General features: G+C 38.2%; 1 protein-coding gene across 1 annotated transcript in view; it reads right to left on the bottom strand.

Annotated features, from left to right (window-relative positions):
* polrmt (polymerase (RNA) mitochondrial (DNA directed)) overlaps nucleotides 1-17,177 on the bottom strand; it is a 74,709-nt gene that overhangs the window by 13,241 nt on the left and 44,291 nt on the right. Inside the window, exons 14-16 of the mRNA XM_073844126.1 lie at nucleotides 15,505-15,591; nucleotides 13,063-13,176; nucleotides 3,858-3,913 (exon numbers count right to left, since the gene is read on the bottom strand). Of these exons, the coding sequence (XP_073700227.1) occupies nucleotides 3,858-3,913; nucleotides 13,063-13,176; nucleotides 15,505-15,591 (257 nt within the window). The remainder of the gene's footprint in view (nucleotides 1-3,857; nucleotides 3,914-13,062; nucleotides 13,177-15,504; nucleotides 15,592-17,177) is intronic.

Genomic DNA, 17,177 nt, shown 5'->3' on the forward strand with positions numbered 1-17,177 from the left:
ATGTATGTATGTATATATATGTATATATATGTGTATATATATATATATATATATATATATATATATATATATATATATATATATATTTTTTTTTTTTTTTTTTCCACATGTGAATGAGGCCTGAAACCGATCTCGAAATATCCAAATGCATGCGTTTTTTTTTTACCCGTTTACACTGTCATAGAACAGATCCGATCTGTGTCACATATGAGCAAAAAATCAGAATTGGGTCGCATTTAACTGGGGCCTTAGTGTCGCATCTTGTCATTACTTCCTGTTTTTGGTTTGTTTAGAAGTATTTGGTTTGTGTTGCATTCATATTTCATTCGAACCGCACCAGAGTTCGTTTGGAAGTGGACTGAGACCAATCTTTTTAGTGGTCTTGGTTTGCTTGCTTGGTGCGCACCAGGGTTCGGATGCCAGCGTTCACACTTACTCAAATGAACCGCACTAACGGAGCAATCGCACCAGAGTTCGTTTTAATCAAACCAAACATGACAAGTGTGAACACATCCTTAATTTGTGTTCTGAAGTAACTAACTTACTAACTAAACCACTGAATGGTAATTTATATAATATGAATACTGAGTACTGAAGCTATCAAGAACGAACTATCTATCTACAATCTTTAGGTTTCACAGAATGACACTGCATTGGCGTTCATTTCTGAGAATTCAGCGAGGGCTTTAGGTCACTGGCCACAAGAGAGCTGCTGCCACCCTCGTAATTTCATCATTTATTCAAGTCTCCTCATTAATAAGGGTCTATTCAGCCTCTAATTAGAGCGCATGAAGGATCTTTGAATCGGTCTGTGGTCTGTGTGAAACTCAGATCAGGTCTTTGCTTTTAGCTGGTCTTGAACAAGCTTCTTCAGCTGCATCCCACCTGGAAACTGTCCTCTGGGAAATTAGAGCGCTTCTACTGGATAAGCTTGAGATTTCTTTCAACACCTAGAAGTGTGACTGACATCTAGTACATTGGCATCAGAAGTACATATCTGAAGAACAGCCCTTGCATGGACACCCAAGGCCATTTCTCAAGCTTGAGAGTGACGTACAAATCACAGTGGCGGCTGTCGGTCTAGCCGCCATCTTAGAGAAACGGGAGATCCCTTTCAGCACTCTGGCTTCTGTTAATGCGATTCCTGTGATAGTCCGTACTCGTATGGTTGTCTATGACAGGCCGTGATAGAGAAATACAAGTGAGGCCCGTCATAAGTGGTTTTTAATCACGTCCTTGCGGCTTTTGGATGAAGGTCAGCAAGATAACTCCCATCTTCGAGTGGTATTAGCCAAGCCTGGGAAAAGCTCTGCGAGGATTGAAACTGTGAAATGAGGTGATGGTATTAAAACAGCAGATGCTTGCGTACGGATTGAACATTTGGGTTTTCGGTGGGAAGCACAGAAGTGTTTGTTTAATAAAAGATGATTGACTCGGGAACATATGGTAAAGTGGTGGATGACGGTGTGCTTGTCTATGCATGAAAATTTTGGAGATAGAGTTGAATAAGCAAAGATACTGCCGCCACGTAAACAAACTGTTTCCAGAGAGGCTTTAAAGGATATTTCTTGCAAAAATTACAATTCAGTCATCATATACTCATCTGTATGTTATTTGTTCTTCTGTTTAGCACAAATAAAGATTTAGTCCTCATGTTGTGTTCCAGTCATTTTAACCATTTTTTTCCCCGAAAATGCTAGTTCATGTTATCACACTGGACTAAAACTTGGTGTCTTTATTTACACATGGTATAACAACTTCCCTCTAAAAACTGAATAATGTTTGTACTTTCTTGGGATTTTTCTCCAACCTTGTTACATCTGTGGAGTTTCCAGTCAAAAATACTAACAAAAAAATGGCTTAGAAAGCTCTCATTATGCAATATCAACAAAACTTGGATACATATTTTTTTTGTCAACATTTTCTTTTAGCTAGCACAGTTTTATACTTTTTTAGAACCAAATGGTTGCACACCTGACAAAAAACTGAAAAAGATTGAACAAGGTCCTACGTCATCGGCTGGAAGGCCACTCTTTCGTGAAAGTGTGAATGACAGTTAGTGGATGCTAGAGATTACGGTTTATAAAGTTTTAAATGTGGATATTTTTCTTACACAAGCACTCTGAATCACTTTAGAAGGCCTTTATTATTCCCCCAGAGTAGTGTGGAGCACTTTTTATGATGGATGTATGCACTTTATTGGACTAAAAAATCTCAACTGCCATTCTAAAGCTTGGAAGAGCCAGGACATTTTTTTTTAAAATATAACTCCGATTGTATTCGTCTGAAAGAAGAAAGTCATATACACCTAGGATGAGTAAATCATGGGGTACTTTGTATTTTGGGTGAGCTATCTCTTTAAAGCTTGAACGCTTCAGTGGCCATTCATAGTAATTGCACGGAAAAGAGCAATGAGCACATTCTACAATATATATATATAAATCTATTCTTCTGTTCCACAGAAGCAAGCAAGTCTTTCAGGTGAAACGTCATTTGGGTGAATAGACATCCTACTATTTAAAACTCTGTTACATTCAGAAACAACACAATTCTAACTCAAATAAGTCAAAACATATTTGGTTTCCATTGGAAGTACTCATCAATAGATGACAAAACCAGCAATGATGTTAATTCATTGTTCATTCCGGGTAGCCCTCCATTCAGTAAATGACATACAGGATGTGCAGCGGTGACATTTCAACACGAAATGCCACTCTTCTCATCTGAGGGACTTTCTGCTTCTTTCATATCCTCCAGGGGTTTCTGTATATGATAATGAATTCTGGCCATCCACTGACAGGCCCAGAATAGTGTCAAACACTTGCATGACACAGGCGCTTCTTTTAGGTGTTCCTGTTACTTTCAAATTTGCTGTTTAAGACTACTATTTAATTGTTTATTGTGCTCTGTGGGGTATTGTGCAGTGATACTGTATATAAGGAATCAAATAAAAATGAAACGTATAGCAAAGACTGGCATTCTAACAAATGACTAGGCGTAGCGTAAGCTCCAGTGAGAAGCGACAAACATGGAAGCGCAGAGGACAGAACAAAACAAAAGTGCAAAATGAGGATTTGTAAAGAAAAACGATGAAAGATTTCGATATAAGCCAAGAGGAGACTGGCTTTCCTTTGTTGTAAACAAAACTTGGTTCTTGCAAGACTAGCATATTCTCACTAGAGCTTACACTACACCTACATCATACCCTAACGCGAGTACAACAGTTGGCGGAAGTTAGAGATTACGGCTTATAAAGTTTTAACTATGGAAATTTTTCACATTAATTTGCTTTAGAAGACCTTTTTAACCCTTAGCATTTTTTATAATTGGATGTATGCACTTTATTGGACTTCAAAACCTCAACACCCATTCACTGCCATTATGAAGCTTGAAAGAGCCAAGATATTTTTTTAATATAACTCAGATTGTATTTGTCTGAAAGAATAAAGTCATATACACCTACGTTGGCTTGAGGGTGAGTAAATCATGGGGCATTTTTCATTTTTGGGTTAACTATGCTAGCTGCTAGTTTGATTTTTTTATTATATGGCATGTTTTAGTTTTCATTTTTCATAGCATGTCTTCTTAACTAATTACTTTTTATTAGATTTCATTGAGTCAAACCCCCCCTTCCCATTTTAATCAAAAACAATTCAATACAATTTACTTTCAAGATTTGGCAGCTGAATTATTGTTCAAAATCTCTTGAAAAGATTAAGAGAACAGAAACATCATTCAAAATGCCAAATGAATCACTATCCATGTAAATAATACACCTAAAAAGAAGCCATGAAAATGTGGGGAGAGGTCAGAGGTCAACCTCAATACAGGGGTCAAAGTAAGAGAAAGGTACTTACTCATTGGCATCATGACTTATATGGACGTTGAGGTTCTGCATGCTGCTGCTCTTGAGCTGGGAAAAAAACAAGAGAAGGCGAGAGAGTGCGTCATGAAAAAGAAACTACAATGAAAATAAAAGCAAACAGCTTGTGTGGCAATGGTACTGCTTTTAAACTGGGTTAAAATCTGCATTAACTGGGTTGTTGAATGTTCCAAGTTTAAATATGATATCAGTTGACCCTTATCCAACTTACTACACTAACCTCTAATATAAACCAATGCATACGAATATTGCAATCAATCTCCTCATCTTTCTGCGCCAGACTGACCTTCAAGTTTCCTATTGATCCCCTTCAAAAACATTGATAGAAATTTGAGTGAGTCTCTTAATCTGAGACTGACCAAACGTTTCCAGAAACCCCCACAAACCACTAATATTGACACAATGCCATTAAAGAACAGGATCTTAACCTTAGTAAAGGTTGGCGTCCATCATGTAGACGCTGAGGTCGGGCTACAACCCACGAGTGAGTGACTGCTCTCAGTATAAGAACTGTCAGCGTCAGGGGTGCTTCCATCACATTACTTCTTTGATTAGTCTCCACGGCGCCCCAGGAGCCCACCCTGATGCGGCTCAATTCAAAGGAGAAGTGCAAGATGACAGGGAATGAAGTCTCTGACAGTGACGGATGGACAAACAAAAGGAAAATGTATAGAAAGTGCTGACGGGGACAGTAAGGTAAAAGGCTTTGCTGGTAAACTGGTGTGTGGGTTCACTAGAACGTGAAGGGGGCATAAGTGGGGTAAAAAAGTGAAGTGAAAAGGGTTAATGCAGGGACCCTCGGGTTTCCTGCAGAGTTTAGCTCCAACCCTAATCAAACATACCTAAACAAGCTAATCAAGGTTTTCAGAATTGCTAGAAAGTTACAGGCAGGTGAGTTAGATCAAGATTGGAGCCAAACTCAGCAAGAAAATAGATCTCGAGGGCCAGAGTTGAGAACCTCTGGGTTAATGTGTCCATTTTGAATTTCTAATTTTGTGGAATGGGGTAAGGCACATGTTTCAAACTCCGCTCCTTCAGGGCCACTGTCCTAGTGAGTAGAGCTCAAAGTTTTTTGATTATCCTTGATTATCTGGTTCAGGTGTGTTTAATTAGGCTTAGCGCTAAACTCTGCAGGACAGTGACCTTCCAGGATCTAAGTTTGACACTCCCGGTGCCAGGCAAAATGACACAAGTAGCCCTTGTTGCAATGATTTATGAGCACATTAAAGCTCATTAACAGGAACAACAAAATCGAAAAGACATTGAGGGGCGTGATGGGGGCGAGCCAGGCCTTAGGAGTCAATGTACGTCCTCAAAAGCTCTCGAGGAAGACCTTACTTTCGATGGGTAATTGCAATATACTCCCGATCCACTGGTTCTGGTGGCGCAACTAAAAGTCCTGATCAGGGAAGACGGGACCAAAACAAGCCATGTTGTCAAGCTGGCATGATGCCCAGACAGTTGAAAAGGGGTTCCTATCTAAAGTGCAATGACTCCTGGCTTGGACAGCTGCCTGCTCTTGAAAAAAAAGCATGTTGCAAAAGAGCAGCTGTATCTCCTTCACTTGTTCTCTAGTGTCCTTTATTGGAGAATTCAACAAGATGGCCAAGTACAAAAGACCTTGCATGAATCTGAAAGCCAAAAGGAAGAGTTTTAGCCATTTTACTGAGACTGGAAGTAGGAGTATGATGCAGAAAGCGAGGAGGAATGGGATCAAGACAAGTTGCCGTCGGGATTTGATCAGTCTCCTGCATGAGCATCTTATATTTTATGCCAAAAGGGCAGCATTTAGGATTACAAGCTTCCAGCTATCCACAAAGCTACCACCTCTTTTATTGAACGCATCCATCTGAGCCCCACGGTTAGACTCTCTAATCTTTCAGCATCCCCAAGAGAGAGGTTTTACACCACCGGTGACCTCTTGCCTGGTTAAGTCCTCTGGGAAAACTCTTGAAATATCCGTTGTATTCATCAAGGCTTCTACAAAAACAACTGTGTTTTGCTGAAGGATCAATTAAAACGCACAGCACTGATCTTTCTGATATAAAAAAAAAATGTTGTGGTGCACATATTAAAGCACCTCGTTTTTGATCTGACTTTCAGACCGGGCGAAACTTCGGCTTTAGCCAATTAGCAGGATGTCGAAGTCAAAAAAGTAGCGTTTTGGGTCATAAGAGTTGCAGTGGGGCTTGACATCCTTTTGGGATCAGACTGCAGACAAGGAACACCATAAAAGCCCCAGGGGAAATCACGTTTCCCCTTTTTCCAAGGACACCGCAAGTGTTTGGCCACTAAAGCAAAGGCAACAAATGATTCCCAACGGCTTTCATTCCCGCTGGTTGTCTTCCTTGCAGAATTACCAGACTGTTTTTCTTCAGATTGACGTATAGCCTCTGAAAGAAACATTTCAGCCTCCAAAAGTGACCCCTAAACTGATTAAAAGCAAACAATCACATTAGCGAGCTTTACTGATGCATATCCCAAGTCTGGTTCCCTCCCAAGTGTAATTTCCTTTCCCCTATCAACAGACACAGCGCTCCACAAAGACTGAATAAATACTGCCGACTTCACCCTGGCTTATTTGTTTACTCTGTTACGACGGCATTACACTGCCATTTCCCTGGCATCTAATTAATATGCCATTTCCCATGTAAAGAAAGATCAGGGTGGGCTGCAAGAGATTGAATCACGGAGAGGTGACCTCAGATGAAGTGTCTCATTGATGCAGCATGAGAAAACGTTTCCTTGATTACATTTGAAGTAGGGGGTTGAGATTAATACTGATTTGGATTTTCTTCTGAGTTAAAGAGTCGCACGGCAGAAGAAAAACACCCAGATAGGTTACATGGAAAAATTCCAAACACAATTTTTTAAAAACATCTCTTTTTAATGGTGAATTTTGACGTCAACTTAAAACAATAATAATTTGCAGTAAAAGTAACAAACTACTCACCTCTTAAAACACATGACGGTTGTAACTTAAAGGAGTAGTTCACTTCCAGAACAAAAATTTACAGATAATGTACTCACCCCTTGTTATCCAAGATCCTTGTTATCTTTCTTCAGTCGTAAAGAAATTATGTTTTTTTGAGAAAAACATTTCAGGATTTTACTCCATATAGTGGACTTCTATTGTGCCCCGAGTTAGAACTTCCAAAATGCAGTTTAAATGCAGCTTCAAACAAGTTCAGGCAGATTTTTAATAACAAAAAAAAAAAACATTGCTTCGCTAGATAAAACCATTCTTTTTGGTTTAAAACCATTTTATGGTGGCTTCGTGATTCCCTTTTAGAAGGAATAAATAGCCATGATGTTTGATTTCTCATTAATGAAGAAGCTCAGGTTTGCAATACGGTCTGCGCGGAGCTTAATGCTCCTCACGTATCAGGTTCTTAGACCCTGTCAAACAGTTGAGCCTCAATCACAGCAAAAATCCTCATTAGCAAACTGCACTCTGCGCAGAAGACCCAGATACCTTGAAACCACAAAGCTGATGATCTGCCAAGTCTGTCAGACTACTACGGGTTCCCTCAGACATAAATAACCCAATATGCTAATGAAACGAAAACTATAATAAAAGAGATAACCATAAAAAGGGACTGTAAAACTCATCCTTTATATAACACCATTAAGGGTCATTAAGATCCATCATGCAGGTTCATCTATGTAGGGGGTGGTACGGCTAACAGGTGGAGGTAGAGCTGGGGCTCGCAGGTGATTAATGGGGGTCTTGATGGTGCTACATTAATCTGGTCAGTGTGACATTTACAGGGGAATTGCAAACCCCTGGTGTGACCGCCTAACGTGTCTCCACAGCTAGGTGAAATAAATATAGACTCACTATAACGTGGTTGATGCTCTAAATGGTGTTGTACATGTACAACCTTTGACCTTGACCTATCAACTGTTTTATGAGGATTAAAGGGTGCTCCATTCAAAAAGAATGTGTGTAGTAATGTACCTAGTGACCTATATAATACATTACAAGATGGACCACCTTCATATGCTGGCATGATACATCTAAGCCTTCATTAAAGTAAAAAAAATGCACGATGGACATACAGATCTTTGAAGGAAAGGAGCCAGTAGGCGCATAAGAACTGTGAAACTGCATAAATTTCAGCTAAGCCAATGCTTCCCTGCTAAATTTAGCAAGTGAACCATTATAATTTGAATATCATCGTAATTAAGCTGAAACATAAGCACTGAATACATTAATTATATTGTCATCAAACAGTCAGCGTTCACACGAGTAGGATTTTAACATGCTGAATGCCATAAATGGCCTTCACACCTCCTGCTCAGTAAAAGAAAAGGGCTTAAACGGTGAAGAATTTATGAGGGCACTAATGACAACCTTCATCAGAAATTCCATAAAAGTCCAATAAAATGTGATGACCTACATTCGTGGAAGTGGGTTGTTACATTTAGAGTAGAGATTCAGTGAAATTTCAGGAAATTTTTAATCGAAAATCTTAAAGGAAACTTTTTTAACAAAGTATTACTAAAAATATTAAGGAAACCCTGGGTATTAAGACTTAATATAACGCAAATGATGTCTCTTACTGAAATATGTAGTAGAAAACCCATGATTTACGGTATTAAAAAATCCACATCGTTTATACATATTTTGGACTATGGGGGGGCGCCATTATTTTGATGATGTAAAATGGTTGCAGTCGGTGAGCTACTGGTGCTACTTGTTGCTATTTTTACCACAACACAACACAGAATACACAACTCGGAAAATAAAATGGTGATACGATGACCACAGCTACTAAAAGCGCCTACAGGTGGCGATAGATATAAGCATAGGGTTAAACCAAATGCGATACCATTAATTTTCCCCACAAGGAGTTCAAACGACCCCAGATCTAGAGTAAAATCCGCACTGAAAAACTCCTTCAGTGGCCAGGATGGCATCTAGCGTTTCTTGTCTCTGCCATTGGTAAGCTCTTTCAGTAGCTGTGATCTACTAAAAGCCTCAAAGCATCAGGGCTAAAGTGGAGAGAACAAAGACGCAGGTCTTTAAGAAGTTTTATACATTCACAGGCATCTTACTATTCTTTTCTCCTGTTCTTATCACTAGCAAAGCAGTGAAGACTTACGTCGCTTCTCTTGTTTCCCTTCAACTGACAATTACAACAAAAAGCCGCACAATGTGGCATCGTATCAGTATTTTCTTTACGAGTTGCTTATTCCAGGTTGTGTTGTGTTAAAAATAGCAACAGCTAGCACAAATATCTCATAGCATGCAACCATTTCACATGATCAAAATAAGGCACCCCCCATAGTCCAAAATATACTATGTGAATTTTTTTTTAAATAAGGAAAATCAAGGGTTTTCTACTACATTATTTAGTTAAAGACATAATTTACGGTATATACAAGTTAATATCTGGGTTTCCCTTTAAAATTATTATTATTTCAGTTTACACTGACATATACTGCAGGCTTCAGGCAACAAATTCTGATATACACTGCCGCTCAAAAGTTTGGGATCAGTAAGACTTGCAATGTTTTTTAAAGTCTCTTATGCTCATCAAGGCTGCATTTATTTGATCAAAAATACAGAAAAACAGTAATACTGCAAAATGTTATTACATTATTAAATAAAATAATGGTTTTTATTTTAATATACTTTAAAATATAGTTTATTCCTGTGATGCAAAGCTGAATTTTCATCAGCTGTTACTGTTACATGACACATGATCCTTCAGAAATCATTCTAATTTTAGAATTATCAATGTTGGAAACAGTTGTGCTGCCAAATAATTAAAATTTTGGAACCTGTGATTCTTTTTTTCAGGATTCTTTGATGAATAACAAGTTAAAAAGAACAGCATTTACTCAAAATATAAATCCTTTCTAACAATGTAAATCTATGCAATCACGTTCTATTAATTCAACACATCCTTGGTGAATAAAAGTATCAATTTATTTCAAAAAAAGAAAGAACACAAATTTACTGAACCTAGACTTTCGAACAGTAGTGGATATTTCCAGAAAACCTTTCTTGTTTAAATAAACGCTGTTCTTTTTAACCTTTTATTGATCAAATAATCAAATAAATAAATAAAAAGTATCACAGCCTCCAAAAAGAAAATATTAAGCAGCAAAACTGTTTTCAACATTGATAATAAGATAATAAATCAGCATACTAGAATGATTTCTGAAGGATAATGTGACACTGAAGACTGGAGTAATGATGCTGAAAATAATTATTACATTTTAAAATGTGAAACAGAAAAGAAAAGTTAAAAAGTTGAAATAATATTTTACAATATTACATTTTTCTGTATTTTTGATCAAATAAATGTAGCCTTGATTAGCATCTTTAAAAACCATTAAAAATCAGCAGCAGTGTATTTTTAAAATAACTGTGAATACATTGTGTGTTATAGTAACAAATTGGTATTATAAACAAGAAAAATAAGAAAGATCTATCTGCTATAGTTCCTAGTCTTAGAGGTCAATATCTTAAAGCATTTGGAAAAGGGCAAGTGACACTTTTACAAAGGAAGAGCCAACAATGGCACCTTTACAAGAGCAGAACCCCATTGAGGACAACACAGGCCATTAGGGTGCTATTACACATTATTTCCACTGCCTAGATACGAGGACCAGTAGGAAGAAAGCGGGTAAAGGCCGGGCACATGACATTACACATGTTCCCGGGAATGACAGTGGAATGAATGGGTTCGGTTCTTCACAACTGTACAGGAATGAAGTAGAAAACCGGCACACCCATGTCAATCAGATCCAAATGACATCAGCTGTACAGTCATTTGAATTCCAAAGGCAGGTAAATATTAGCCAATGTTTGCATATTCATTTAAACACAGCGGGAAAAATTCCCAGCACATTAAGGGCGTTTCTTCAACTATAAGCACTTTTTGCCGAATCGAGTATCAGGCGTTGAGCCACACCCAGCAACAGCAGCAGCAGCAAATGCTCAGCGGCTGTAACACAGACGGGTTGCCAGATGCTCTCTGCTGGATCTCGGCACGCACTACAGGCCACCGCTGTGCCGCCTCAGCTCTGTTGCTGATGCTATCTGACAGCAGCGCAGGCCGTCTGCATGCAAAACCTCTGCCGTGTTACAGTACTTCATTGTTTCACTCCCAGACCTTTTTGACAAGCAGTGCTACGGAGATCTAAGCCGTGATGGAGAGCGAGGGAGAGAGCGCCCGCTGGGCGGAAAGAGAGGTCGGACCCCCTGCTGAATTCTGCTGAGGAAGTACAGCGAAAGACCTCAAAGATGATGAAATAGAAGAACTTACCGCGTCTTTTAGAAAAAGGGAGAATGTCGAATGAATCTAGTACCTGTTCAAGTACAAACCTGGCAACTGGCTAAAACCAAAATGAGTGGCCTCAAGGTCATTTTCAAACAATGCAGCTTTCTGATGGTCAATGTGGCAAATCTGCGTGACCAACTTGAACCAGTTGTGAAATCTGCTTATGGAAATCTTTCATCCCCAAGCATAATTCTCAATTGTGTGGATTTGTATTGAATGGGTGGTATTTGCTGGTATTTGCTATTGTACAGCAAATTTTAGGATATTAAGTGAAGATGTTCTATGAAGATATTTTGTAAAGTTCATACCATGAACATATAAAAACCTAATTTTTGATTAGTAATGCACATGGCTAAGAACTTTATCTGGACTTCTTTAAAGATGATTTTCTCAATATTTTGAGATTTCTGCACTCTCAGATTCCAGATTTTCAAATATTCTAACAAACCATACATCAATGGAAAGCTTATTTATTATTTATTTATTATGCTTTTGTTGTTCAGGGTCACAAATTATAATGAAAATGTTATATGGTGCAAGTATTTAGCTAAATGCTCCTCTCTGGAGATATTTTTATTAGCTGACTAATGAGTTTATGGTCACCAAATATGTGACCCTGGACCACAAAACCAGTCATAAGGTTAAATTTGACAAAACTGAGATTTATACATCATATGAAAGCTCAATAAATAAGCTTTCTATTGATATATGGTTTGTTAGGATAGGACAATATTTGACTGAGATGCATCTATTTGAAATCAGAAATCTGAGGATGCAAAAAAATCAAAAAGACTGAGAAAATCACCTTTAAACAATGCATATTACTAATCAAAAATTACATTTTGATATGTTTACAGTAGGAATTTTACAAAAAATCTTCATGGAACATGAACTTTACTTAATTTCTTAATGATTTTTGGCATGAAAGAAAAATCAAAAATTTTACATTAAACAGCAGAGACTTTGTTTCATATCAAAAGTAACAAAACACGAAGCTTATTGCGATAAAAGCTTATTGCGACAATAAAACTTATTGCAAAAAGCACAAAGCTTATTGCGCTTATGTGCTTTATTCAATGTTAAAAGTGTCTAATGTGAGTTTGAATATCATTTTGTGCAAATTTATAGCCATACTGAAAGCAACAACAGATAATTTACCTCAGATTATGAAAATATATTTAAGCAAACTTATGTTACAACTGCGAACCAACAAGTGTTTACCATTACAATTTTCCCTCTTCACTAAGTTCTGTTTGTTTTGTTTATTGGTCTAATTCTTGTTTCGGGTGTCTCTTTCTAATTAACCTTACATTGGGTTAGTCACTCAATTAATTCACTTGTGTTTCGTTCCCACCCTTTTGAATTATGTTGCATTGATAAGGAGTTATCACAAACTAAGACCATTTAGTTGCGTTATCTTACAATCAATATATAGTAAATGTAAGTTAAAGCATTGTTTATGTAACCAGTTAAAACTTGAAGTGGCAATGAGGTCTTAAAATGTATTGAAAGAGTCTTAAAAAGGTATTAAATTTAACTCCATGATTCCTGTATATACCATGGAGTAACAGCTCACTACCAGTTACAAAAGACACTGTAACAGGCAATTTTAGTTGCAATGTTGGGCACAATTACTGTTAAAATTAAAATAATTAGATTTGAAAAGTTTGTTAAACTGATTAGACATATACTTTTAAATTTAACAAATCCATTTAAACAAAATCTAGAAAAACTTAAACAGAAAACATTGGAATTTGATTCTATATAGCCCTAATTATGTCATTAAAACATGGAGGCCCGTAAGGGACCAGGGGTCCAACTGTAGGCCAATGTGTTTAAAACAGTAACCGAGTTAAGTTAAGTTTATTATAAAACACTTACCATTTGGTTCTTTGTTCGGTGGTAGGGTTGAACGATAGGTAGCCCCAGTGGCGTCACCCATTCCACCGTTCTCCCAGACTTGGCTATTAGCCTAGCGCTCTCCGTCAGCCATTCCTAAGAGGAAAATTTAAAAGTCAGAACAGCGTCAACCAATCGATCCAACTCAGTTTGTATACATTAAGAATTCAGAACCAAACTTGTAGAAATATTGATTCTATATAATTGAAAAGTAGTTGCGATAAAGACATCTCTGGCTGTGCTAGCTGGAAAAGTCCAGACGCACAGGTGGAAAGTTGTTGCTGAGACGAAGCGTTTAAAAAACCTGCTGATCCACAGCAACAGTGCTGGCTGCGCAACTTGGCTGCCACATTCGTCCCCAGTGCTCTCCCCGAAAGGCTTTGTGTGAGATAAATTCCTCTATTCATCTGGAAGCGGGCCGGGCCTGAAGTGGCTCCATTCATCAGAGCGTTCACCAACAGTTGGGGCCCACACTGCCTCCCACCCCCATTTCCCGCTCCTGTTTCACATTCTGCCGGTAACGGGAATGACCGACTACCTGGGCTCGACTGCCGGCCCTCCCGAGGATCTGACCTATTTAGGAAGCTGCTTGTGTCTGTAGGCAAAGTGGGGGATATTTCACATTCGCTCTGCCTGTCTGCTCGTCTCCCCAGGGGGGTGCAACAGGAGACAGTGAGCGGCTGGTCCTTGATCTACTGCACCAGGGACGCTCATTTCTTTTCTGTTTCCTGCAGCTGTAATTCATGAGCCGAAGCCAGTTGCATCATGGGAGAACTATATCTGGTAATTCACAAAAAATATTCTTTTCATTCAAAAAAAAGGGGAGAAGCAACAAGGGTTGGGTTTTGTTTAAAAACCATTGATGAACACTACTGTTCAAAGGCTGGTAAGGGGCCATTAGGATGTTTCTGAATGAAGTCTCTTATCTGCTCACCATAGCTGCATTTATTTGATTAAAATAGATGTATTGTGAAATATCTGAATACATTTTAATATGTTTATATTTTCAAATGTAATTTAATGCAATCCTGTGATGCAAAGCTGAATTTTCAGTATCATTACTTTAGTCTTCAGTGTCACATGATCCTTCAGAAATCATTCTATGGGTTGAATCAATGGATTCAATGGATCAATGGGGTGAAGGTCTGAATTGCAGTTTCAGTGCAGCTTCAGAGGGCTGTACACAATCCCCTTTGTGGTTAAAAACTGTATAAATTTAATCTTTTTTCAGAAAATCACCAATCATTTCGCTAGATAAGACCCTTATTCCTCGGCTGGGATTGTGTAGAGCCCTTTGAAGCTGCACTGAAACTGCAATTTGGACCTTCAACCTGCTGATCCCCATTGAAGTCCACTATATGGAGAAAAATCTGGAATGTTTTCCTCAAAAACTATCATTTCTTTTCAACTGAAGAAAGAAAGATATAAACATCTTGGATGACATGGGGGTGAGGTCATTTATCAGGACATTTTTATTGTGAAAGTGAACTAATCCTTTAACTAAAACAAAACCATTTTATAAAAACGAAATTAAACAGAAAGGTTTCTGTGAAGTTTTGTTAAAAAGAGTCCACTGTCTACTGTTAATAGTATAGTGGAATGAAGATCACACAGTTCACACAAAAGTCACTTTTAAACCAAACAACTTTTTGTCGGTCTTCATGACAAATCCACATGACCAACTTGAAAGTGTTGCGAAATCTGAATGTGTAAATCTTTTGCGCTCACGTAAAATTCCAAATCACGTAAATTCCTATTGAAATTCCACCAGTGAAATTTTGCTAAACAATGGTAAATGTGACCACACAAGTCACATTATTTCTTTAGTGGTAAAGAAATAGTTTTTTGAGGAAAACATTTAAGGATTTCTCTCCATATAATGGACTTCTATGGTGCCCCCGAGATTGAACGTCCAAAATGCAGTTTAAATGCAGCTTCAAAGGGCTCTAAATGATCCCAGTCGAGGAAGAAGAGTCTTTTCTAGTGAAATGATCGGTCGTGCATCACTTTTACCTTTTTTGTAAAGGCCGTTTGATCTTCTTTGCACGTTCACTTTGCAAACACTGGGTCATACTTCTGCAGCGATGTAGGACCATTTTGAAGTTGGAGGAGAAAATGAGATGGGAGTTCGAACGGAGATAGACAAGACGACCGTTTGAGGTTAAAAAGTTTAGAGCCCTTTGAAGCTGCATTTAAACTGCATTTTGGACGTTTAAACTCAGGGGCACCATAGAAGTCCATCATATGGAGAATAATCCTGAAATGTTTTCCTCAAAAAACTATTTCTTTACCACTAAAAAAAGAAAGACATGGATATCTTGGATGACAAGACATCTGTAAATATTTGTTCTGAAGTGAACTACTCCTTTAAAAATACAATAGTCCTGATCATTAAAGCATATAAGGGACTGTGATATTATGTACCTGAATTTCTCTTGTCCCAGTGAACATTTCCTTCAAGCTGCAGAAAACCTGCTTCACCAGGTAATGTGAAGCATCCCATATGTGGTCCTGTGGATTGAAAATAGCATACTGTTAGATATTCACACAAACACAACAGTGGATGCTCTGTCCAAACCTGAAAGGTCACATCAGGGCATAAATATAATACTTGCATGCATTTACCTACGTATGTCAGGAAACAATAAGTAAAATCAAAAGATTCACAAATACACTCTAAAAAATTCAGGCTCAAAAGTGGGTTTTTACCACAGAGAACTATTTTTGGTTATCCAAATAACTTTTTAGGGAACAATTCTTAAAGGGATAGTTCACCCAAAAAATTTGAATTCTGTCATTAATTACTTATCCTCATGTCTTTCCAAACCTGTAAGAACTTTGTTTATCTTCAGTACACAAATTAACATATTTTTGATGAAATCTGAGAGCTTTCTGACCAGAAAACTCTCAGATTTCATCAAAAATATCTAAATTTGTGCTCAGAGGATGAATGAAGTTTGGAACGACATGAGGATAAGTAATAAATGAGAGAATTCTAATTTTTGGGTGAACTACCCTTTAAACAGAAACATTTTTTGACCATTTTAAAAGTCCAAAGAACCATTTTCCACTATGAAGAACCTTTTGTGGAATTGAAAAGTTTGAAGGTTCTTCATGGAATCAAAGACACCAAAAAAGGCCTGAGATTTGAACAAGGAAACACAACAAAACACGTTTAAGTTTAATAATCAGAAGTTTTGCTTTAGCAAGCAGAACCCGGAGATGAGATCCCTTGACTCTATAGGTGATAATTCCTCGTTCATTCTACGTAAAGAGCGTCACCTGTTTCTATGGTGGCCCACAGAGAGCCGCACTTGGGGAAATCATGACTGACGCAAATGGAGGAGAAAGTAAATCCTTAAAGTTCATGTCATCTGCATTACGAAGCTTATCTTTACCTTTAAGTTGAGCGGAAATGTAAGGAAAAGCAGGAAAGTTTACATGCAGTAACTAACAAAAGTGAGAACACCCCTCACATTTCAGCAACCATTTCAAGAACCATATCTTCTCAATTGACAATACTATAGAAATTAAACTTGGATATAGTTTAGAGTAGTCAACGTGCAGCTTGTATAGCAGTTTAAATTTACTGTTACTGTGAGTACACCCTAAGTGAACTTGTCCAAAGTGTCAATATTTTGTGGTAGCACCATTGTTATCTGGCGTTGCCTTAAACATCCTGGGCATGGAATTGACCAGAGCTGCACAGGATGTTACTGGATCCTCTTCCACTCCTCTATAATGACATCACAGAGCTGCTGGATGTTAGACACATGGTGCTTCTCCACCTTACGCTTAAGAATGCCCCACAGGACCACAGGACATGGTTCCAGTAATTCATGCTCTTGGGCAGGTTGTCTTCAGCAAACTGTTTGAGGGCTTTCTTGTGAGCCAACTTCAGATGAGGCTTCCTTCTGGGACGACGCCTATGCAAACTGACTTGTTGCAGTGTGCGCCATATGGTCTGAGCACTGACAAGCTGACCTTCTACTTCTGCAACCTTTAAAGCAATGCTGGCATCTGATTTTTGAAGCCAGGTTCTGCACCTGATGCACAGAACGAGTGCTCAACTTCATTGATTGACCCTTGCAAGGCCT

Source organism: Garra rufa, chromosome 7 (assembly GCF_049309525.1).
Source record: "Garra rufa chromosome 7, GarRuf1.0, whole genome shotgun sequence".
Lineage (NCBI taxonomy): Eukaryota > Metazoa > Chordata > Actinopteri > Cypriniformes > Cyprinidae > Garra > Garra rufa.